Source organism: Microtus ochrogaster, chromosome 26 (genome assembly GCF_000317375.1).
Source record: "Microtus ochrogaster isolate Prairie Vole_2 chromosome 26, MicOch1.0, whole genome shotgun sequence".
NCBI lineage: Eukaryota > Metazoa > Chordata > Mammalia > Rodentia > Cricetidae > Microtus > Microtus ochrogaster.
Genome location: NC_022025.1, coordinates 8,558,371 through 8,584,963, shown reverse-complemented (window position 1 = coordinate 8,584,963; position 26,593 = coordinate 8,558,371). Strand labels below are relative to the sequence as shown.

The following is a 26,593-nucleotide window of genomic DNA, read 5'->3' as shown; positions in this document are numbered from 1 at the left end:
TTCCTTCCTTCCTTCCTTCCTTCCTTCCTTCCTTCCTTCCTTCCTTCCTTCCTTCCTTCCCACAGTTTCCCTTTAGCTGTTCATGTTCTGTGGGCTTTTTTATGTGTGATTATATCTATAAAAATCTATAATTCACAAATGAGAGAAAAGGTTATATATGTGTTTAAGCATCTGGTTGTTCTGTTCAATGTGAAAATCTCCAACTGCATCTATTTTCCAGGAAGGGAGATTTATTCCGCCTTTGTGACCGAATACAAAGTCATCATGGATGTACACCGCATTTATTCATGTGTTATCCTCCTGGTAGATACCCAGGTCAACTCCAACTTAGTTATTTTGAATAGTGTTTCTATACACATGGGCCTCATGATATGCTGACTTAGATCCCTTGAGTATGTATTAGGATGTGGTATAACTAGATTATGGGATAGTTTGACTTTTAGTTTTCCAGGATCTCCATACTGATTCCATAGTAGCTTGACTAATTTACGTCATCAACAGCAACGCGCAAGCATTTCCTACTGTCCCATGTTCTACTCAGCATTTGCTGCTTTTTCTTTTCTTGATGGACTGCCATTCTGACTGTGGTAAGAGGAAACTCAATGAGATTTTTATTTGCATTTCTCTGGTGGCTAAAGATATTGAATATTTTTGTATTGCTTTATCAGGTGAGAATCAATTATTCTTTTTATTATCACATTTATTGATTTATTAAGTTACTTTGGGTGCTTGTATTTTATATCATTTACGGTTTTAAAGTTTTATGTATTATGGAGATAAATCCTGCTAGATTTTTGTTCCTTTGTGATATATAGAAGGTTTTAAATCTCATGAAATCTCATTTGACAGTTCTCGATATAACCTCCTGGCTTTGGGGTCCTTTTCATCAGAAGCCCCTGCCCAGAGCTGGACCTTAACACTGCTCCTCATGGTCCTTCTGACAGTTACAAAGCTTCCGGTCTCATATTGTGGGTTTTGATGTAATTGAGTCAGTTTTCATACAAGATGTGAGAGAGATCTAGTTTCATTTGTCTTCATGTGAATATTATTTTCCAGTATCATTTGTTGAAGATTTTTTCACCCATCTGTGTTTTTGGACTCTGTGATCATCAGCAGGCGGTAGTTGCACGGGTTGAATCCTGTGTCCTCCATTGTATCCTCTGATGTTTTGAGTCTATTTCCATCATCCCCATGACCCTCCTAAAATATTTGGTACCCTACGGTACTGAATAATTAAGTAAAGTTGAGGAAGTTGACAAGCAGTTAATAAACACAAAGTTACTCTTACTCCTTCGATGCTGGCTTACCATCTGGTGCTTTTGTCATTCCACACAGACGAGTTTATAGTGCCCCTTGTAGGTTCCGGCACAGTTCAATAATGTAAAAGCCACTCACCTTCTGTGTCTGCCGCCCCCATTCCTGGCTGCTTCACAGGGTCTTGTCCATTCTGTCCCATCTTTCCTCTGTTTCAACGAGAAAAAAAATGACATCTTTAGTTATGGTCCCTTTAATAAAATAAATAAAAAATTGGCTTGTAGCAACAAAATAACATTACATATTCAGAGTCAACTACGGATGATTTGAAAAGCAAATATGCAAACTGTTAATTATGGTATGTCACATTAATTTTAGAATGGGAACTTCATTATTATTCCTAGTCAGTCTAAACTTAATATCACAGAAATCAACGCATCTTATTTATAAACTCATTTATAAAAATTGAACTCATGAAATTTTTAGATTCCCCCTGTTATAGAAAATCTTTCAATAAACAAACAACTTAAAATGTTCACATTAAAAGACTACATAGTTCTTCAAAATTTGTATATATACACAGTAGCCAAATCCAGTCAAACATACCTGTGTCCTTAAACATGTAGGCTTGCATTTAATTTTTAACTCAAGAAGGAACGATATCTTTATCATAACGAAGTGTTATGGGTTCTTTAGTGAGCAGGCAAATAATTAAATAACACATGGAAATAGTTTTGTAACTTAAATAGCTATTTCCTAGATGATATAACAAGTGGTACATGAAAAAATTTACCACCACTAAGCATTAGGTAACAAATCAAAACAGCAGTGAGTTATTACATTCCTCTAGTATAAATGTTTTGGCATGCCAAACAAATTCTGGCAAGGGTGTGGTGAGGAGAGATGGCTAACACATTATTTAGGGAATTTCGATCAGTATGGCCATTATGGGGAATGGCGTGGACATCGATCAAAAATTAAAAGTGAATTTTAGCAGTGTGTCATGGTCCATGCAGGAACTCATAACTCCTCAAAGTACTGACAGTAAGGACTACGTATCCCTAAAAGAAATATCTGTTTCACCCACTTCAAGAAAGGTAGGAAGACTATGTGAGCCAGAAGACATGAAGGAATACTATAAGATGTTATCTTCTGGATATAATATGGTGTTTGCTGTCAAAACGTCATAGTGACTGTGAACACCTACATGACTCGTACACACAAAATTGGAAACGTCCCTGGTGGGGTTAGGGAGGAGATGGTTGAGGAGAAGGTAAACAGTATAAAGAGACGATGAGAAGCTAATGGAGAGAGGAATATAATAATTGATGTACTGTACACAAGAAGAAACCATAAAAATACAACACAACAAAAATCCTCTGTAGGACTGTGAGGTCACACGGTAGCTTGACTTTTGACCTTTGTCAAGTGAGAAAGTCTTTACTTCAGTGTTAATTGAGGATCCTATGAAGTTTGGGCTCAGTGCCTGAGTAACTATAAATATTCAATATGTATATAGAATTAACAATTAGATAATGCGCTTACACTTGGTAACTGAATTTAACAATAAAGCCTCTCTTAATTTTAGTTTCGGCCTCAAAGCTTTGGTCAAACCAACTGGATAAACACTTCACAGTCCTTTAAAAACGGTGATGGTAGATTGTTAGCTGGATAACAGGCTGTGGCTGCGTCTTGTTGTTTCAGCCTGAGGAAAGGATTCATGACATTCAGCGGGCTCTGCAATCACCTTTGAATGTATTTAGATTCCATCACAACACGATAGAATAATACTCAAACATGAACTGGTTGTGGTGGTGAATGACTTTTGTCCTAGCACACAGGAGGCAGAGGCAGGCAGATCTTTGTGAGTTTGTGGTCATCGTGACAAACATTGAGAGTTCCAAGACAGCCAAAGCTACATGGTGAGACTTAAAATAACAACACCACCAACGAAACAAAACAAAACAAAACAAAACACACACACACACACACACACCCTTCACACCTTCAACATGCTAAATGGAAGCATGAACCAAAGAATGCCTTTATATGCAACCTTCTAGATAGTAATTCTGATACAGAAATGTTTATTAACAATTCTTATTTCCACAAAATGGTTTGTATTTCCTGGATCCATTCAAATTGTAACTACTCTTATTTCTTAAGAATCTAATTATTTCTTTTTAAAAACCACTTTAAAAAGATCCTCTTGTCATCCGATTCCAGAAAGGAATCTGGAATGTTTCTGTATGTGACAAAAAAGAAACATGTAAATTTATAAATTGGTTTATCTTCAAAACCATTATATTGTTCCTTTTTTTTTTTTTTTAACAATTTTAGGTCAAACATTTAAGCACAAAATTCTCTTTAGTGATTGAGGACCATGTGCATGCAGATTATATAATTGCTAACATTTGTGTCTATGTGTGTATGTTTGTATGTATGTATTCATGCATACAGATGTTAGGAAATATATATCTGCATATCTAGAGGTCTATATGAATTCATAGTCCTGTTTAAGCAGCATATGAAACTTCATTTATGCTTGAAGACTGAGCCTAGGCAATTCTCTACCACTGGGCTGTATTTCCTGATGAGCATCAGATTGTGTAATTGTTTCATTAAGACGACATTAGTTAGGTTTAATAAACTAATGCTCCTCCGTCTGTTACTGTTAGAGGAAGGAAAGCTTAGGGCTTAGCTGCAGTGTGTATGCTGGGAGAACAAAACAGAATGTATCGTGTTCCTGGACGAAACCCAGCAAAGGATGAGGGTCGCATCAGGACTGCCCGTACTGCAGGTCAGAGTGTGGAAGAAATGCTATCTCTGTGCTCTGTTAAAGTTTATCAAAATTGTTACAATTTTATTAGCCTTAATAATTAAAATTTGATCCGAGTCAACATGTTTATTTTTAATGATAATACCTGAAAATAGTCTTGGCTTTTAGTGAAAACTGAGTTTCCTTTGTTTTAAAGAAAAAGCATCAAAACGGGAAGGCAGTCCACCTTGAGGAACGCACGAACTCTCAGAGCACATGGGCCCAGTGGCGTTCCGAGGGAATGCAGCTGTGTCTGTGTGAAGCAGCCAAGTTTCTGAGTTCTCCTCAAATCGTCTCCATCTCAGAGAGTTCAGATAGCAGACGCTGTACCTTGAATGCCCAAGCTATCTGTCAATCTATAGCTATCAAACACTTATTCCAGGTCTAACAACAATTGCATGGGACACGAGACGCTGAAGAGAAGGAACAAATACTATTTCTCACATAGGCCGTGCAGTGACTTGTCTTGTGTCCGAACTGTAAAATGATTGTCTCTACACAATATTGAGAGATATTTGCTTATTGAGAAAGGCACAAAATAAGAAAAAAAATGGGGTTATGGTAATCTTTTCACCTCAGACATCGAGACAGACCCTGAGGAAGTAAGATGATTTGTTCTCTGGAAGTTATAACTTTCACTAAATTCTATAGTCTGAAAGGTCCAGACAGAACAGAAGGCTGTTAGACTCTTTGTTTGTTGTACAGTCTCCATAAATAGCTATTCACAGAGTAGAGAGAAAGGCAATGAACTCATTTAAAATTCTGTTGCTTCTTCCAGCAAGATTATCAGAAGTGAAATGTTAATGATAGCGGATTCTTTTTAGGAATGATTTTCAGCAAACAGAGCTGATTAAGTATAACCACTCTCATTTCTCCCACAAACTAAATTTCTAAGATAAAGTCATATAAGAAAAACCTCTCGGATGAACTGGTAACAGAACAAGAATTCCTTTAGGTTGGAAAGCTGTAAGGAAAGCCATAAACAGTGCATTATTCTGTGTAAAATCCGTTCTCCCTATTATTTTACCTTCTTCAGATAAATCAGTACCTAACTATTAGAATTACTGAAGGGATCAAATGGGATGTTTCCATAATATTTTGTATGAAAATAATAAATCCCACTGCCTAAGAAGACTTCCCAGCACTGGAGAAAATGAAAAGACTCATAACTGTCCTGATCAGAGCCGTTTCAGATGCTGTACGTTACAGCAGCTCCACGGTGCCCTGCAGCTCAAAAGCAAGGAGGGGGGGAACACAGACGTCCACCCACAAGACCAGCTCTGTCCAGCACAGCTCAGCCATAAAAGGTCATTTTTGTATATTGTTCACGTGTCATGAAATAGCCTCCCTTTAAACATTAAAAACAGCAAAAGTCACCATTTAAAGTTCTTATAAAACCAGCCTTTGGGCTCTGCGAGCTGTGGCCTACTTACAGCTCTGGATACCCTAGCCGGGCTTCCAAGCTCCCAAGATTATAGTTCATGGAAAGGAATAGAAAGGTCTGCCAGGTTAGATTTTGAAACTGGAACTGACATAATCTACAAACCATCTAAATCCATTCTATCATAATCTGCTTTAGTTTTGTATATGAGTTGCAAAATTGCTGTCATGAGGCTTAACATACCATGAATGAGCTATATTCCCAGAGAACGAATGTTTCTGGAATAAATTTAGAAATCGCAAAAGCACTCCAAACCCTTCCATTCTAACTGCAGAAAGGTTTAGAGTTGAAAAGGCTTAACGATTATCCCAGTTTGCCATCTGTTTCAAAGATTCTATGAATTCTTCAAATGTGAAATCTCTCCTAATTAAAAACAACCAATCTGTGTTAATGTCAAATATCAAGGTTGGTGTCTGGTCTTTGTGTGATGAGCATGCGGCTCTGCACTCCAGACTGGCCTAGCTCAGTTACTATTTCAACGGCTTTTATGGTAAACACAGGCAGCGCAGACAAAGTCAGTATACTAGTCGTCTGTGTTCATCTTTAGAATTATCTGAGACAATCCAGTTGTGCCTGGACAACTGATTCTTACGTAGGCATTGGCAGTTTAGATGTCCAAGGTCCGTGATTCAGAATTGGATCACCTTGTTTTTCTCCCGCGAAATGCTAAGGATGAATTACTCACGATGCTGTTAAAATTGTAGTTTCTGTCTGTTTTATAAAATGACCACTTACATCCTTGGGATAGGAAGTAGATTGCTTTCCCCTGGCGCGGAGCTGCTTCCTTCACTGTCCACGCTGTACCCACTGCCAACGCTGCTGCCCGAGGAGCCGGTGGACACGGAGCTCTCTGCAGGCCGGTGATTGGCGGGCTTGGCTGCATGACGTGGGGAGAGCCAACACCATAGTCAACAAGTGAAGTTCACTTTTATCTCCAAATGTCAAACTACACATGTGTGCAATACTCATAGACAGGATCGGCAGAGTCAAAACGTTCTCTCTTCTTCAACCTGCCTCTCCTTTTCATTTCTTTAGCCAGTAATTTACACTGGCAATATAGAATTCCTTCACTTTTTTAAACTGCATATGAGAAAATGGGAAAACATTCCCATCTTTAGACTTAGTTAAGTAGTATGTCATTCTTCCACTGTTTTTGCTATGCGTACAGCATTGCAATAGTATTATGGCAAGCAAGAGGGCAGCTGGGAAACAGAATTAAAGAGGCAATTACTTTTCATGTTAATAGTAACAGGATAGTCTCATTAGAAGGGAAAAATGCATATCAGAATAGATATTTACAGGTGGCTCTACCAACTCTCCAGGCATTTCTGTTTTTAAATGGAAAGGTCTTTCTTTCCCGTAGCTATGTTGTGATTGATATGGGGACCTGTTTCAGTTTTCACGAGCTTCAGTTATGGATACATGAGTCCACAAACCATAGAAACATAAACAGATCTGTGCTGTCTATTATGCTATTATGCAGCAGGAGCACAGCACTGGCGTCTGGCAGAGCTCTAGACTGAAAGGAGAAGGGGCGGGTTTGCCATGCACAAGGAAGAAACGGAAGAAAGGCAGTGTCTGCTCCAACTTTGGGAGGCGGAAGGCACTTAGCAATTACTTGAAGCCCGTGATAAGTATCCCTTGCCAGCTCGAGTGACCTTTCGTCTTCCTGGTCTGTGCTTACTCGGTAGACTCCTAAAGCCGAGCTGTTGTGTGTGGAAACAATGCCATCACAGTGATGACCTTAAAAGAGAGAGAATAGGACCGGCCAGAAACAGGGGCCCAGTGGTTTGCTCTCCTTCCTCTCGGGATATTAATTCCCAAGCTCCCACCTCTTCTTTCTTGGTATTAGCAGTCTATGGCTGTTTATTAGTGTCTTTGAGCGTACCTGCTATTCGACAATGAATTGATCTGATTCTAAGTCTATATGTGTTCTAAACTACAGGAGTGTTTAGCACCCCTTTCTCAACACGCACATCCCTGTTCCATCAGTAGTCTCTCAGTTGAATGTGCTCATGCTACTGGGTGAAGGGTTGATAATCATTTCATATTGAGAGATCTATCTCTATATTTCTACAGGTAATATTTAAACATGATGATTCTTAGCCTGGAGGACTTCTAACCAATATAGTCAAATAAAATGAAAACTCAAAGAAATTGTACAGGACACTGAGGGCAGGCAAGATAGCTACTATCAGGTCTTGCAAAGAATTTAACTTTTCCTTTACACCGCCTTGTTCCATTACAGCAATAAAATGTTCTCACAAGCTATCCAATTATTTCATATCTGTTCCAATGATGGTAGAATTCCTTCGTCAGAAGAGGGGAGCAAGAAAGAATTTTTAACGCAAGTCAGTATATAGATGATGCTTATAAAATGCAAACTGTTACTTAAAAGAAGGTCAGAGCGGTAGTCACCAATAAAATACTAGTTACTTACGTAAGTCTATATCTGCATAAAATAATAGTTCTAATATTTGCTAAATCTTTTATTCAGTTTATGTAGAAACTCAGATTGCATATCTAGTATTAAAGAAAGTATTTTAAAGTGCATAATTAAAACTACAAAGTTAACATGACTAGAATATTAAATTATTAATATGTATACACCAATTAAACTGCATAATCAACCAATAATGACTCAGATTATTTCATTAATTCAGACAAATGAAAGTTGTCATGCTTTGAATTGACATTAAATAATCCAACCCATTACATTTTTAATAGTAGATAGTATAACACTGAAAGAAAAACATTAATTTTATTTTGTTAGATAAAGCCTCCTCAAATCAACTGTCTTTACTGGTTTCAAAGGGAGTTAATAGAAAATAATTTAAAATGATTTTTATCTAAGAGCAAGTACACTGCATATCAGAATTGCTACCTTAAAGGACATATCTCTATAGTAACTTCAATTTACTTATAAATGTCAACTTCAAGTACCATGGGCTTCATGTGTTCCCCTTCCTTTACATCAGAACAATTCCTAAATCTGGAGGATCCATTATGCATGATCAAAGTATCATTCATGAAAATGGTCACTTTCTAGTTGGAATGATATTTGTTACATTAATGCCACATTGCTGGATCCTTAGATATTTGGCCTTGAAGAGTGATCAGCTAATATTTGATGAATGAACGAACAAATGAATATCAATGCCAGGGATTTTTCCTAAACCAAACACCAAGAATGCCATATTTACAGGCAGTATTTCATTTTATCTATGGTGTATTTTAAAGAAACTATGCATATCACTTATTAAAAGTGAACTGATATAGAAGATTTTCCTCTCTCTGGTGTTGGAGGTTCGACTTAATTAATATGCAACCTCTCTCTCTCTCTCTCTCTCTCTCTCTCTCTCTCTCTCTGCCAAAGACACCTGTTGAAAGCATATCTTTATAGCTTATTAAAATAAGTAAGGACAATTTTTATCCCCTCAAATGTGGAAAAATATAATCAGTTGACTAGATTTTGAATTCCACTGCACTCAAAAAAGGGTTCGAGTCAAGGTATTAAGTGCTAATACTAAACACTGAAACCATAGATTTGTGTGCTAATATACTAAGTACTGAAAGGCACAGATTTGTGAAGCAAAACGTTCATAAGAGACCATGAATAGTATAAATATAAATATTCCCATTGGATGAAAGAAAATACTATGCATAGTGGTGGTGTGTGGTCACAATCATGTGCACAATTGCTAGGACTTGTTCATTTCCTATCCTGGTATACAGACAGAGAGCTTCGAATTTGATTTCAGTCTAATATCTCTTTGTTTTCCTGCATTTTCAGTGAAATAACACAGAAACATTAAAAGCTTGGTCTTCCACGAGTTTGAGATTTTGGAATCACAAAATAGTCTACATCTGATTTCCTCCCAACTCTTTGAAGTCGAATTTCGGGATTCATATAATGCTGTACAAGGAGGTATGCATCTGTGTGCTGCAGAGTAAAACGATCCTTTCACAAGAGAATTGAAGTTTTTAAAAAACGCCACCTTTTTTTTTTTTTTTGGAATCATTTTGAGATATCTACTTTGGTTTTGAGATACTGATCACAAAGGTTCCCACTGCAGGAAAGACTGAATATTGCACGCATTCTGGGAACACTTGCTGTTGTGCGCAGGGCAACATCTTAGAAGGGCCCATTCCTTCTTGATACGCGGTTATTGGGGAGGTGTTTCAGGTAAATGTTTTACCTTCTTGGGGACAATACAAACTCTTTAAAACTATTTTTTTTCCCTTTGCCATTGCCTTTGGCTGTTTTATGGTTACAGCTTGTCTTGTTTTATTACTACTTGGTGGCTAATCCTAATTAAATATGGTATTGTCTCTGCACATCTGTGGTCCTTTGCTTGTCTTGGTTGGATGCCCTGCCCCCTCCAGGAGACGTGGCTATGCAACGCTATCACCCTAGCTACCACATGGTGGCAGCACTGTTCTCAGAGAGCTCCCCAAATTGTGGGACTACCTGCGGCTGTGGAACCCAGGCCTTCAGGAGCTCGTTAATATATACATATTAGAGTACTACTCAGCAGTAAAAAACAAGGACTTCTTGAATTTTGCATACAAATGGATGGAAATAGAAAACACTATCCTGAGTGAGGTAAGCCAGACCCAAAAAGAGGAACATGGGATGTACTCACTCATATTTGGTTTCTAGCCATAAATAAAGGACATTGAGCCTATAATTAGTGGTCCTAGAGAAGCTAAATAAGGAGAACCCAAAGAAAAACATATAGGCATCCTCCTGAATATTAACCTTCATCAGGCGATGAAAGGAGACAGAGACAGAGACTCACATTGGAGCACCGGACAGAAATCTCAAGGTCCAAATCAGGAGCAGAAGGAGAGAGAGCACGAGCAAGGAACTCAGGACCGCGAGGGGGACACCCACACACTGAGACAATGGGGATGTTCTACTGGGAACTCACCAAGGCCAGCTGGCCTGGGTCTGAAAAAGCATGGGATAAAACCGGACTCTCTGAACATAGCGGACAATGAGGACTGCTGAGAAGTCACGAACAATGGCAATGGGTCTCTGATCCTACGGCACGTACTGGCTTTGTGGGAGCCTGGGCAGTTTGGATGCTCAACTTACTAGACCTGGATGGACGTGGGGGTTCCTTGGACTTCCCACAGGGCAGGGAACCCTGATTGCTTTTCGGGCTGAGGAGGGGGGACTTAATTGTGGGAGGGGGAGGGAAATGGGAGGCGATGGCGGGGAAGAGACAGAAATCTTTAATAAATAAATAAATAAATTAAAAAAAACAAAAAAAACCCCAAAACTCCAAAACAACAACAACAAAAAAGACCTCTAAGGGTCACCTACTCTTGAGCCATCATTTCCCTGTAGGAAAAATAGTCTCTGTAAAGATTAATGACTGACTATATCTCACAGCTAATGGGAGAATTTAAAGTTGCCAGTTCCCTTTTAAGATTGCATCTAGTTGTCTCAAACAAACATATAAAAAACTTGAGGGCTTTGGCTACTTTAGAACTCAGTACTTAGTCTAAACTTAGCCTCGCTTTGTGGGACATTGTATCATTTGATCTTACAGCGGCGGGGGGGGGGGGGGGGGGGCGCGCAGCAAAGAGCTATGTGTCAGTATTTCTGGAATAATTCCTGATCCGGGCAGCTTGCAGCCAGTTCCTGAATGACTTGATTTATTCAACACGAAATCTTCTCTTTATAGAAATAGTCTGCAGGGCTTTAGGAATGTTTGATGTTACAAGAAATGAATCGATTATTATTTTGTTTATTACAGTAGTTTGATATAACGGAACTGTTTATCTTAAGCTATGTGTATATATACAGTGGGTTTTAACTTTAGGGACCTTTTCTTCTTTCCTCTTCTGTCTCCCTGTCTCCCTCCCTCCCCCCATTCCTCCAATCTTCCCGCCCTCCCTTCCTTTCTTTAACCTCCCTTCCTCCCACGTTACTGCTGCTCTTAGTTTTGGACTTACTCTCCTGAAGGGATTTTCAGTTTGTTTTTTTTTTTTCTAAAATGCTCATTGAATATAGAATTAAAATGCCAGCTTTTAAGTCTAAATATGACTGGCATTATTCAATCTGTTTCCCCTTCAACTTGGCCTGATTACATATTTGAGTATTTTCCCTTTACAGTTCAGGATTATTAATTTAAGGAGAGATATTACATTTTATATTTTAGAAGGCAACTCTTTCCTAAGTTAACTTCAGTGTGTGTTTGTTTCCAAGTCTGGAAACATTTTTTTTTCTAGTTTCTGAACTGGAAAGCAGCACAGAAAACTTCCACACTGATGTTCACAGGAGTATTTACACGTCCCTTGGTTTTGCAAGGAAAGTTATTGAAAATAAATATCTTTGACACCTAACTCAATCACATGTAAATCTTGGAGTTGAGCAATTGAAGTAAGGATGTCTCTGAAACATCCTTAAAGAGCAAAATTACTAGTTGGCTATTTAGTCGTCATTCGCAGTATTTCCTATACAGATGACTGGTGTGTGTTCATATCACTACGCAAACCATGATCCATGAAGTTCTGCTGCCATTTTCCTTGTGAGACATGGAGACACTAAGGTTACTCCACATGCACAGAGCTTTTTCCAAAGATGGAAATGCAGATAGAAAGTCTCCTTTGATACTGTAGAGGGGAGTTGGTAACAATCTTAATCATGTTCATATGTCCCCCCCCCTTTCCATACTTGCTGACTTCATGAACGAAATTTTCAAGGCATTTCAATGATCAATTTGCTATCTTTTTTTTTTTTATCAAGTAGTACCCGTAATCTGCAGGTGTTTCCTATGCCCACTAATCATTATAGAAACAGATTCCATGTTCCCCTTGGATTACAGAAGTAATTCTGTAATGTGTTTAACATAGCAAAAGAGAGTGGAATTAACTTAATAACAAGATATGCAGGGCCGGGCGGTGGTGGCGCACGCCTTTAATCCCAGCACTTGGGAGGCAGAGGCAGGCAGATCTCGTGAGTTCGAGACCAGCCTGGTCTACAAGAGCTAGTTCCAGGACAGGCTCCAAAATCACAGAGAAACCCTGTCTCGAAAAAACCAAAAAAAAAAAAAAAATATGGAGGAGCCTTTCTTATATAAATTATACATAATGGTTAAGATATTACAATAATTGCCTCTATCTTATAATTTTCCTTTTAAGTCTGTCTTCCTTTTCTGAGAAGCATTTAATTCAGAACTGGTTTGAAATGAAAAAAAAAACCAAAACACATTTTTTAATTAGCCCTAAATTTTTATATTGAATAGTGGAATAAAGTTTGATTAAGATACCTTAAATAAAATTTAGAAAGTCAATTCAGCTATCTTGAATAAATCTAATTATAATTTTAGGTGCATTCAACTAAATAGAATGAACCACACTAGATCATGGGAAGTTTTGGTTTTTAACTAAGGCTCTAATTCAATAAATATTTTTATCTATAAAAGACTGATCTGAAGAGGTGTTATTAAAGAGTTTCACTTTCATGGGTAACTCTTACTTTTTTCAGTACTAATTTGATTTGTGTGTGAAGGAGAAATATTACCTTTTTTGTGTTTTACTGACAATATTCTTGCGTTACATGTTTTTCTAATAACTGATAAGCATAAAGGAAAAAATGTTCAGAAAAAAGAAAGTACTTGATAGTATTTCAACCGATTGGAAAATACTTTTAGAAACAGTCATAATAAATATCTTAATAACCAAGATGTTATCCTTAAATGAAATACAAATGGTTGCTCCATGAAATTCAATTTATCAGTCATTTATTTATATCTGGGAAAGGCTCTTATGAACCTCAAGCTAAGCTAACAAGGTCCCAAGAGTAACAACCTTGAACTTCTGATCCTTCCGCCCTCACACATCCTAATGCTGTGATTGCTGTTTTGGTCTCCGGCCTGTTTTGAATTGTATGTTTTTCTACAGATCGAACCCAGACCTTCATACATGCTGGGGGAGCAGTTTACCACACTCGCAACCTGCAATGCCCAAAATTCAACTCAAAGGAAATAAAGGAGTAAGTTTCCAGTGGAAGTAATAAATTAATAATAGCAAATAAACGGAGGCGGATAATACTACAGCAAACGCCAAATATTCTTTTCCACATTGTTTAAATTTATTTAAGGGTTGTAAAAAGGAAGCTTAGAGAATATTTGATAAATGCATATGTATTTATCAAATTTAACCAGGTGATCTAGCCTCTTTTCTAAATTTTAAAAGACATTATTGTCAATTACTGTCCTCTTTGTTGCTGGCTCCAGGGGATTGCAAAAAGTATGATAGGGACACAGAGCTGGGCCAGTACCTTTTACTAGTGTATTTTACTAAATGAACATAGCATTAAACTCACTCCTAGTGATTTATAATTGTACGCATAGATTAATGGATCTCTTAACCTTCTTCAAAGAAAATTTTAGTTATGGTAGCTGGTGATTATTACAAGACCCACAACAGGCCAAGCTATAGTGTAAGAGGCTAAAGAATAATCAACCCTTGATGGACAAATATCAGTCACCATTGCTGAGGAAAGGGCAGGAAGAGGATGATGACCAAGGTCGGTGCAGGACTACAGGGAAGCGTATATCCTGGACACAGTAGAGCAGCTGTGCACACGGACTGCAGAGGCTGTGACTGTGCACAAACCCGAGTGTCTCAAGCCAGATCAAATTCCAGCACAGAGAAGAGACCTGGCCAGCAAACCTCGCACGTATTTCCAGAGCTACTGGCGACTGGTATCTTCCGAGAAAAGAAGGGTCAGTGTTCTTTGAGAATGTAGTCCTGCTAAGTTACATCTTACTGCAGTGGAAAAGCACACATCCAAGGATATTTGGGCGGCACAGATTGATTTCGGTGGGGTTAAAAACAGGACACAGAGTTGATGGGGAAGGAGATCTGAGAAGGGATGTCAGCGGGGGTGACTACAATCAAAACACATTACACAAAAATCTCAAATAAATAACAAAAATATTACAAAGAATTTTATTTCCAGATATTTCAAAACATGATGAAGTTTGGTTGTCTATAGACTCAGGTCATTGAGTACAAACCAATCTCCATTTCAGATGAGCTTAGAGAAAACGTAGTTTCTCCTATATCACAATTCTTCCCAGATACTGATAAATCGGTTATTTAATAAATATTACTACCTAGGATGGGAGGGCTTCAGACAGGGATTTCTGTCTATTTTGTTTGCTGCAGTATCACCCAACCTGAAGATGTCCCGAAATGTAACATGCTTAAACAAATATGTATATGGATATGAGTAACAATGGATATCAGAAAATTCTGCTCCTTCAGTATCAGATGGTAGGAAACTTTCAGCATTTCTTTTCACTCCATTTTATTATTGTAATTTTTTTTTTTTGAGAGCGTTTCAGTCTGTAGGTAAGGGTGGCCCAGAACTCATTTGTAGCACAATTTGGCCATAAACACATGTTCTTCCATTTTTCTTCAAAGAATCAAGATGATAATGTTCATTCTCACTATTTTATGCTAATACAAATATTTTTAATATGTAACATGAGCAATAAATATGATACACTTGTCTTTCAAGATATAAACAGAAATATGATTGTTTACTGTTATAACACGTTGTCATGCCATTCTGGGCTTGGGATGGCATGAGACGACCTGATAGGCAGCTGAACTGACCAATCAGAGTTCAGGAGGTGGAAGCAATGAATATGAATATATAGTTATAATTTAATCCAATTGATACCCAGGGAAAAATTAAATTTTTTATATAAATTGAAAAAATATTTTTTGAAACCCTTAATAATTATAAATTAGTATTAAATGAGATGTGAAAAAAGATGTCCTGAAATGTAGTAGAAACAACTAAGACACAGAAAATTAGACAAATTAGGTAAGTAGGCTTTGAGAGGAAGGCCTTGCTATTATCCTGTTGTTGCTTATTGTATAAAAAATATTTCTGTGTGTACACACTTGCTTGGTCAGTCTTATACACTTTGGTCTTGTGATTCTAATATTAAAAAATTACTTAATAATTGGCAGGACATGGTTCATGAAGTCCCACCTCTTGTTGAGATGCCAACTTTTGGTTGTTGGAAGAGGGAGAGCTATTTTTTTTTTCATGCTCTAGGAGTTAGTCCAACATTTACGCACACACAAGCACCACTAATTATACCCAGTCAGTTTAAAGCATAAGGAGAGTTATGGAGTTGAGAGAGAAAGTGGTGGAGAGATACGGAAGGATTTTAGAGAAAGTGGTGGAGAGATATGGGAGGGATTTTAGAGAAAGGAATGTGGGATGATTTTGATCAAAACACAGTATGTGAATGAGCTTAAAAGTACTTGAATTTATATAGGCTAAATATATTGATATTAATCAGAGTCTAAATTATGAAACCTGAAATGGATTGACATTATTCCTAAAACATATGTTAAAGAGCCATTGTAAACTTAGCTGCATACTTGAGAAAAAATGAAAATGAAAACTAATATTTTAACATGTATGTTGGACTTTTCTTAAACAGTGATGAAAAAAATTTCTGGGGCTTTGTTGGTGACTGATGATATCAATGAGAAGATTCAGTAATGAAATGAGTACTGATTGTGGGCACAAACTGATACCTTTTAGCAAAAGCTTTCCTGACGATCGTCAACCATCAGGTACCAACATGTGCCTTAATCATTGAATGATGCCTTTCTTTCACTTTTGTGTCTGCAGAACTTGGTTTCATCCAGAGTGACATGATTCTAGCAACTAGTGTATGGTCTGAGCTAGAAAGTACATTTAGCATAAAGGCTTGACTTTTCTCCTTGCTTTGAACAAAAGAAAACCAAAACAACTATTTTATAGCATACAAAAACCTAGAGTAAACAGGGTAACTGGAAGGCATAAATAATATAAATTATTATCAAACACTATGTGAAGCCCTTTAAATATAAATTAAGAGTCGGGTGATATTAACCTAATAGTTATTTACTTTAAATAATATTAATAAGAACACGTGAAAACAACTTAAAATTAAAAACATATAAATGATTTGCTTATATTGAAAGAAATTTGAGTCAATGAGTTATAGAAATATAGTTTCTGTTTATCAAATGAAAATAATGCTTACATAACTAGGTAGTGTATGGTTTTGAAATTGAGTTGTTCAATGCAGGAAGAGCAGATTTTGATGCTATGCCTTTTTAAAGAACAAATAAAACAAATGTTTATTTTACCTTCTTGCATTTTTAAGAAAGGCATCCATTCCTGTGACCTTTATTATGTATGTTGCTTAACTTTTTTCTGCTTTTCACTACTTGTAAAATTGCTAATTATTTTTCTGTCAAAGTACTACCAATTTATTGGCTGCGTTTTCAGTATACTTGGTCATACTGAAAATGTGGGCATGAATTCATATAAATATGAGCTCCATAATAATATCTATATTACTTATCTTGATACATTTAACAAAATCAACATCCCAACTAAATTCTGTATTTCTGGTGTTTTATCTTCTCAAGAAATTTTTTATAGTTTCTTGTTTTTCAATTATATATAAACACACAGAACTACAATAAAGAAAAATTAATGTTGTGGCAGTATGGTCCAATGTTTATGAAGGTCCCTTTCATCCTATTTCACGCCTACACCTCCTCTCATCTAGACCAATGGAATAAAAAGTAGTAAAATTTTCTAGTCATTCATGGGTTCTTGATATGTGATTTAGGAACTATTGTTAGGTGGTCTAATAGTGCCTCTGGCAATTGCTTCCCTCTCCCTTGGTGGTTCCATGCTTCTTCTCCCAGATGAAAAGCTCTTTAGGCCCATGTTCACATCTTAGGTTGACTAGTGAACCTATTGTGTTTTGACTATGCTTTCTAAGTCCCATGATTCTTTCCTTCATTTATTTGCCTGATCAATGTTTTCAAGCCAATTTGCCCAAGTCCAAGGTAAAGTAATGTGTATTTTAAAATTTGGTTTCATGATTTTTGCTTGTCATAGACGTAAGAATATTTAATGAGTCTTTGTTTGTTAAAACTAGGACTTCAGCACACTAAGGTTTAACGACATTGAAAACAAGTTTTGGTAGTTTTATACTTAAGGCCAGTGGATGTTGCTAGTCCTGTGAAATTAATTGAATAAATTCCCAGGGTTGACCAAATCAAATCATGTGAATGGTTCATTGGAGACCCATAACTATGACTAGAAAAGAACAAACATAGCCACTGATGGGAAATCACGTGTTCACTTTCAGGAAGGAAAGCTCATTAATAAGGCTATCATCATACGGTCAGAACTACACGGTCACTGGCTGCGACTCTACACGCATAGCAGAGCCTTCTGACAATAATCTTAAATGCTTACAAAATATTTGAAAATACACATATAATCATTCTAAGAAGATGAGGAAACTCCCCCAAAGCATTTTGATTTTCACAAAGAATGCCCCCACCACACATAACAGGCACTGTTGAAAGGTGAACATTTTCAATAGCCTGAATATTGACTTTCTTAGACTGTTTTGGGACAGGGGAGTATTTACTCTGTTCACATGATTGTACTGTCAATTTTCCTATAATTTCAAACTGCCAAGGGTTTTATTTTTTAAATATGACTTTTTATTTTTACACAAATACATTGATTGAAGAATGTAAAATTTTAATTTATTAACCATGTACACCCAATATTAAGACAACTTTAATCCCCAAATGGCCATTTAGTTTGTCTTGCTTTCGATTTTACTTTGCTTAGGGCCCTGTACTTTTCAGAATAGAGCACACTAAATCCCTTCTGTGATTGTTTATTTGGGCCAGAAAAAAAATGAGACATTGGTTATCTACTAACATGTGTAACCATCAATTCTCCTCTTTCCCAGAATCCAACCTCTTCCAACCAGCCACCCACTACCACCTCTCCAAGAAAGCAACTCCCACGCCATGGAACACCCCACAGTGAGCTTTATTGACAGTGGTATCTCCAGCAGCCATGTGTGGATGTAGCTCCAGACTTTCTTCAGACAACTGGGGCACACCAAGAAACTATCAAGCCTATCTCTTATCTCTTATGTAAGACTGTGTCTTCACAATCTCCTCTTCAATCACTTTAATCACCCTTACTTTGCTAATTTGGAGGAAGGATACGTCCACTTACCCTATACTATCTACTTCTGAACCTAAAATGCATACTTCAAATCTTAGTGTAAAAAAAATGTTTGGAAGTTGTAAATTGCAACTCAAAACCAGTAATCAGTTGTCAAGTAAGCAACTGTCCAGAGTTAAAAAATGTTGATGTTTGTTTGAGTTTAGGTATAATCTTCAAAACTGTATAGTAAGGAGCTGGGTGAGGTTTTATACTCCAGCCTGACCTATAGTGAATCTCAGCCTAGTCTGGATTATATGGTTTCTCTGCAGGACCTCGACTCAAAAAATCTATATTAAAAAAAGGTAAAAATAAAAGTAACCCAAAGTGCTTAGTAACCTTTCTTTCTTGGCTGCTAAGAACAGTAGAGCTGATGCTCAACCAAGGGAACTGGAAGGAAAATAAATTAACATAACACTTGCGCTTGCTAAGGTTTCTTGCTACAAATCTGTTATTTGGCATTGGGCTGATTTGGAGTAATCTGTCTAAGGCCCCCTTTCAGATCTCCTTGCCTGCAACTAAACTCCAGAAGGAGAGAAGAATTCCATTGGCTTCCTGTATAACCCTTGCTGTTCCATATCTTAGTTCAAGCATAACTCTGATGAGAAGCTTATAAAAATATCTGAAAATTTCTTTAGGGACACTTTTGTCACCTTTGATTGAGATACCTGTAGATAAACACTCAGCTTCCTCTGGAGAGCTATGGCTTGCTGCCCCTTGGGCTTTGTGCAGTGGAGGCAGCATCATGTAGGTCAAGAATGTCAACCTTGTTCCTGCTACCAATTCTAGCTACTTTTAACAATTTATAAGATGTTCAGTGATAATAAAGAAGTAAATCACAATTGTTTAGAATGAGAAAGTTTGATTTCAAAGGAACTATTGCATTTAGAATATGCAATAGTTCACAGCCACAGACAAGGGTTATAGAGATAGCTTCGAGCTGTGTGCACAGCATCCCACCCGCTGACACCCGATTATTACCCACAGAACAGGGTAGAACAGTTGAATGTCTACTTCATCCACTTCTTGTGATAAAGCAAGAAATGGATGATGTGACACTTTGTACAGCATTAAGAACTGTCTGAATCGACTGTTATTTTCAGAGTGCAATGGGATTCTATGATCTACATTAGGAGGACTGAAATGACGGGGTTTTATTCAAGCTCATAAAAGTCCAACCTCTACCTCTGTGGAAAGTGGAGGAGCGAGCAGGGTCTGGCCAGCTGGTTGTATATTCACAATTCTGGTCAGTTTACTCACCAGACCAATGAAATCATATTTAATTTACATAAATTTAATTCTATAATATGTTTATGATAAAGACCGGGCAGAATTATTATTTACTTGTATTATATAACACTTATAGATAGATACAGGGAAAGTATATGTATATTTTAGAAAACAGAGTTTAGTCATTGATTAGGACAAAATAAATAAGAAAAATACAGTTACTTAGCTTTTCTTCTGATTTGAAATCAATAAAGAGTGACTTCCAATTTAATTATAGTACTTTAAATGTAAATATATATTTGAGTCTTATTCAAATAAAAATGAGCTAAATAATTTTATACAATTTTTAAGAACAAGTCTATGATTAAAATATGACAATATTACAAATAATTATATAGTAATAACTAAATCGCAATATAAAAAAGAAGGCAAAAATATGATTGTTTTGACATTTAAAGTCAGTATAGTATCTCAAGTAAGACAATGAGTAGATAGAGATAAACCCCAGTTATTTGATAGCACAAAAGGTATGAAGTAGAATTGCTTTTCCTTAACTTTTAGGGGGTAATGGAGTCTCACTATCTAGCCCTGGCTGTCCTGGAACTCACTGCCTATGTGTCGGGATTAAAGCATGGGGCACTATGCCTGGGAAGCAGTCGCATTTTAAGTATGTTGAGAATTTTCTAGGAAGACGAACAAGGAAGAGAAAATTGCTCCCTGGGGTCAGCCTTTAAACGGAGCTGAAAAACACACAGTGAGAGTTGTGCTTTGGCTATCTGCTTCCTTAGCCATCTGGAAATCTAAAGAGGCCCGCAGTGATTGCCTCTCTGCTGCCCCAAGCATCTATTGCACTCACATATCTGGCATGTGTGAGGCACAGTAGATGCTTTGAATTTTCTAAGAACAAACAGAAATTCTATAAGAGAACGAAAGGCATATACAAAATCGAGTATTTCAGGAGTAGAAATTATTTAAGAAAAATGCCAATTTTAGATAAGTTAGTTTTAGATGTGATTATGAATTAAATTGGAGAAAAAATTTAAAGCAACACTAGTTTGATTCCTGTCATGGGCAGTGACTCTTACTTGTGTGAAAACTCCAGATGTTGGGGTCAAGAGAGTCACAGTGATCAGTTTTCTCTGTTCCTACTATAGCTGTGACATCAAAGTTAACTGCACATTCAAAGGAAGGGCTAGTGGGATCTACCTTCCTCTCTGCAAACACCTGAAAAGGCTGTCAACTAGACCAGACAAGGGGGTGGAGGGAGTTAGGAGCAGTGAAAGTGGTACCTACTAGGCCAACTCCATCGATCATTTATGTTTCCATGCAAGCTCTGCTTGAGTTTGTAAAGCTTTCCCTTCTGACTTAGGTTGTTTCCAGTGTGAAACTCTGTTATGCTCCCAAATGTTTTTGTCACCATAGCTCTAACTAGCATGTATCGGTGGCCATATCTTACTTAAAGGGACTAAATGATAAACAATAAAACCCAAACCGACACACTGATTTTTATGATGTATCATATAACAATGGCTCAGAACCCAGTAGTTTATGAATGAAATAAAGAGACTTTATTTATTACACAGGCACTTGGATATTCACATGCCCAACACAGCTGATACACTTAACAGCTAAGGAAACACGCACAGATGTCTGCTTGTAGGCTCAGGAGAGAATGTTCTCTGTGCCACGGTGAATGAGTGCATTAACAATTGTTCCTTCGCTTTCCTCTAAAGCATTTCCAAAAGTTACACGACAAATAATAGTCAACAAAAACTGATCTACATTCCAACTGGTAGGCTAACTCGAATTGTGAGCAGTGTAAACTTTTATCACAATGCAACATAGTTTGTAGTCATGCTTGAACAGATTAGGTTAGTAGCATGCATTCCATTGTGCAATATGAATACTGTTAAACTATTTTCCAACAAAAGTCAAAAGATGCCCTGCATAGAAAAATACAAATCACTGTAGTCAATATATTATGAGACCGATCTTGGGACTTACATGGTGATGAAATCCTAAAATGCCATGCCCACAAAAGCACATTAAAAATGGGATAAACAGATTTCATTAGACAATCCCTAAAAATTAAGGATGAGAGCCTTAACATTTGGGGGGACATTCTTGCTGTGTGCTTTGAACAGGGCCTTTCTGCTCACCTCCTTCTGGCTTGACTGGTCCATCGGACATCACCTTCCTGAGGGCTAGCTGGCTTTGGTCCTGGTTGCCATTGGCTGGTGGAGGCAGAGTACCAGACTGAGTTCTTTGCATGGGGAGCACGCCTGCTATGCTGTGTCTGTGCTGCTTCCTGGCATGATTACACTGCCCACTTTTAGGTGCCGCTGTGGCAGTGCGGGTGAAATGGAAACCCAGAGTGTATCCTCAGATGGAACCAGCTTCAATGTTACTCATGCAAACACAAGTGTGCTTTGGTTTGGTTGAAACCATGTTTTCGAAGGCCAAAATGACACCACATGCACAGCACTGAAGGGGATTAAAAACTGGCTGTTTCCTTGGAAATGATGACCAGAGAGATGAGGGAAACAACAAGCTGCCTCTACTCCCTGGCGGACGCTTCTTGGAGGTGGCAGCACACCTCAGCCATGAAACATCTGCACTTGGGTTCTTATAGAGCTGTATCAGAAGATGTCACAATGTGAAAACTCATCAATTAGGAGGAGTCAATGGCGAGACTCTAATGGACTAACAGCTACTAGACATGGCACTTCTTGACTTTGAAAACAGTTCACTGGTTAGAAAAAAAAATAATCTACAGATGCTGCTATTCTGTACAAAGTGTGACCCAACAGAATGGACCAGATTGTGCCCCTTCATGAGATCACGTTGTCTCACCACATAAACTTATATACATATGAAAAATACGTATTTTTGAGAATACGGATTTCTGTACATTCTTCAGGAGACTATGAGGTTCACATATTAGCTCCTTTCCCCACACATCCTGTTATCAAACATTGCTTCAAATGGCTTTTTACCCTGGGTTCTAGAATTTGACTATTGGTCTCCTTAAGTATCTGCTTAAATGCTGAGTGTTTCCTGGTCCAAGTATCCCATTATTGACCTTACTTAAATATGTATGTGTGTCCCCATGCTTGCTTTTGTGGGGATAATGCTGGAAAACTGGCAGTCCCTTGTGCTTGTAGTTCCTGTATTCTAAAGGAGAAGGAAGTGCACACAAACACACACACAACACTGCTTTGCCTGCAAACTTACAGACATGACTACCAAGTACTATGAGCCAGGTTGGAGAGATGGTGGGAACAAAGGAGAAACAGCCAGTTTTGTCTACGTAAATTAAAAGAAAAAGAAAAAAGTAAAGGGGGGGGGGAGCATATTTATGTATTGATACTGTTCTTACACAGACAAAAGGACAGAGAACAGAGTGAGCAGGGGATGCCAAAAGACAGAAAGCAAACAGGAAAGGACAGCAGGAGAGAAAGGCAACAGATGGACATTAAGCTGCCATGCTGAGGAATTTATTTGCGTCTTTTACTTGGTTGAATGCGGAGTTGTTGCACGGCGGCTTCGGCCGCGGCTATGGCAGCCCCTGCGTCTTCCAGGTGGGTTTGAGTGACACTGGTTTTGCTCTGACTGCGAGATGGTCCGTGAGATCGGAGATGGCCTTCGGATGATGATTTTGAGCTACCAGGACTGCTGTGGGATTTCTCAATGGTGGGAACTTGCATGTCTGGTTACAAAAGGATAAAACATGAGTTAAAGTTGTTCCCCGTGTCCCCCCTCCCCCCACTGTTAGAGTCTAGTCCACACATAACTTGAAACTGTCCAAGATGGACATTAATGTTTTTCTTCCATGGGTCAGTTATGCAACTTCACACCATACAGTAATGCAATTAAGATGTGGAAAGCCATTCAGGAAAGGAGACTAGGAAAGGGTCTCATTCATCAGGAATGAGTTGTAAGAAGCCTCAGGCAATGGATGCCTGCCTCAGCTTGCCCCTTCCCCAGCTGCTCTGCTCTTTCTCACAGAGGTTGGGAAGACAATGCATTTCCTCAGTTGCAGGACCAGATTAGAAGGTATTGTCAACTCATTGTCTCAGGAAACTGAGAAGGTACGGGTGCAGAGAGGTATGCTCCAGAGCAAGAGGGAGAATGAGATTTTTATGCTAATCATCTTTCAGGAGGTTGAGAACGGCAAAGTTGAAATGGCTACGTGGAATCCAAACCCAATACAAAACATAGACATAAATCATCTTCTGTTTTCTGCAGTCAGTCTGGTTTCTGTAGTCAGTGGTTCTCAGGTACATTAACTCCATGGCCTCTGAGACGTGACCTCGGCTTCTCCTCCTCTAGAGTATTTTCACACACTCTCTCCTCATCCGATGTACACAAAAGCACTCTCAGAAGAAAGGAGTGCTCACTGATTGCCTTTAACCCTTATAAATAATTAATGTATCTGGTCACCACATGTTTATCATATATAGATTGATAAATTTATCAATTATGAGGAGGATTAGTCTTATGCTGTAAAAAGGTTGTTAAAAAATAACAGGAAAACTCTTTCCAATAAAAATAAGGCTGGGCAGCAAGGGCACATGCCTTTAATCCCAGCACTTGGGAGGCAGAAGCAGGAGGATCTTTGTGAGTTTGAGGCCAGACTGGTCTACAAGAGTTAGTTCTAGGGAAGCTAGGGCTGTTACATAGAGAAACCTTGTCTTGAAAAAAAAATGTTGTGCATAGTGCCAGATCCCATGTATAATATCATGATTCAAATTAAAAATTAATTGGAATCCAACATCCAGGAAAGACTTGAAGAATTTGAATTGCCTTTTGTCTTGATGACATGAGAAAAATGCTCTTCATAGGATAAGTAAAAATACGATGCAAATTTTGTTTGTAGACTGACTGTATGCGAATTCGGAGATCCAAACCTTTAAAAGAAATACAACTAACACTAATGATGGCCATGTTTTTTCATCAACATACCAGAGGAAATTTTATATTGTTTGATGGAATAACTCAGTGAATTTTCCAAGATTCCATTAGAATGGATACAACTATCTTACGTAGTCCAGGCTCATTTTTACAAAATAAGGCAATGAGAATGGTGAAGTTTCCACCTGAGTCCGTGCTGATATGTGTTTACAGCGCCTTTCTTCCTAAGTCAAAACATTCTTTTCATGATGTCACATTAATTTCCCCACAGAACTGAAATTGACAATGTATATCACGCATAGAGCCACTCACAGTCAAGAAGGTACTGACTGACCAAACAGACAAACGACCACGTTCTACTTGAAATGCCTCCTACCCTTGGATGGGTCAGGGAAGACACCATGGCTTCTGCTTTTGATGACAGAGGGCTTTGGAGACTGCTGGCTGCTCTGACTGCAGTGAGACTTGCCGTGGTCAATGCTCTCAGTCTGTTCCTTCAGTGGATACCACCGAGGAGTGTTGTCCAGGTGAGACGTGCTGGATAGATCGATCAACACCTGGAAAGGATAAGGAAGCAGGAAAGAACGTGGATTGAGCTTATAATAGGCTTAGTTTTCCCACAACCTAAAACACACTAAGGATGTAACCAGATGGATAAACACCACCTTAAGGGTGGGGACGCTACCTTCCTCACTTCACTTCACTTACTGACTAGTTCTTCCTCAGTTATGATACTGAGATGCTTAATAAATGTGTGGCTAAACTAAACTACATAATTGCTTTGACTCTTCCCTAATTTACTCAGGTAGCATGAAAAGATCAGAGTCATAAGCCAACCATTTTATGAAACACAAGTTGGTTTGGTTGTTCTTTTATTTATTTATTAAAAAAGAAAACAAACTATCCTTTTTCATTATACGCACCAATCCAAGTTCCCACTCCTTGCCCTCCCCCCATTCCCTGCTCATACCTCCCCACCCCACCCCCATCTACTCTTCAGAGAGGGTGAGGCACAGTGCTTTGGGGAAGGTCCAAAGCCCTCCCTACAATGTTCTATAAAATAATTTTTACTTTAGGAGAAATGTATGATTTTAATGGGAAGATGGACAAGATCAAAGAATGAAAAGAACAAGTAATTTGCCATTATCAGCTTATTTTTCCAATCTAAAACGCACTTTAGTGTTTTAAATACCAGTTGCTGATGGGTCATGGCTTACCTAGCACCCCTCCTTTCCTAATGGGACACACACAAATACTGTGTTTTTACAGCCACTGGCTTCTTAGATTTAATGAGTAATAAATAATATAGATATATGACCTAGGGTCGTATAAACAAGAGTAAATTAGAAGGACTTCAGAAAGCCAATGTTTTGAAATTTGACAGTAAACCAAATACAACCCTATTATTTAGAATAATTCTGCATACAATCAACTTTAGTTTTAGTGGCTGAATTAGGAAAGACTCTGAAAGGAAGGCTTCCGTGGTGTGGATTGGATAGGAAAGAGGTAGCATATCTTCAACCCAAAGAAGCTCTCATTACAGAGACAACACATGCAAGACAGACAGTCCCTATCAAGAAGGGATTGTGTAAGCTTCAGATTTCCTGGAAATCACATACATAGAGCATGTGTGAGTGTGTACACACATATAATTTAAGTTAAAAGCACTAAATAAACTTCAAAATTTTATAACATGCTCAACCTCCTTAGCGATGAGGGAAATGCAAATCAAAACAACTTTGAGATATCATCTTACACCTGTCAGATTGGCTAAAATCAAAAACACCAATGATAGCCTCTGCTGGAGAGGCTGTGGAGGAAGGGGTCCCTCATCCATTGCTGGTGGGAA

At 38.0% G+C, this 26,593-nt stretch overlaps 1 protein-coding gene across 4 annotated transcripts in view; it reads right to left on the bottom strand.

The window, feature by feature from the left end:
- The window catches only part of Pclo (piccolo presynaptic cytomatrix protein), a 293,606-nt gene that overhangs the window by 29,248 nt on the left and 237,765 nt on the right, over positions 1–26,593 (bottom strand). For 3 of the 4 annotated variants that reach the window (XM_013350428.2, XM_013350430.2, XM_026784683.1), the window contains 5 exons: positions 25,121–25,301; positions 23,345–23,539; positions 21,990–22,172; positions 6,249–6,390; positions 1,396–1,463 (listed from right to left, as the gene is read on the bottom strand). In XM_013350428.2, coding sequence (XP_013205882.1) covers positions 1,396–1,463; positions 6,249–6,390; positions 21,990–22,172; positions 23,345–23,539; positions 25,121–25,301 — 769 coding nt within the window. The remainder of the gene's footprint in view (positions 1–1,395; positions 1,464–6,248; positions 6,391–21,989; positions 22,173–23,344; positions 23,540–25,120; positions 25,302–26,593) is intronic. The other variant, XM_013350429.2, reaches the window with a different exon arrangement.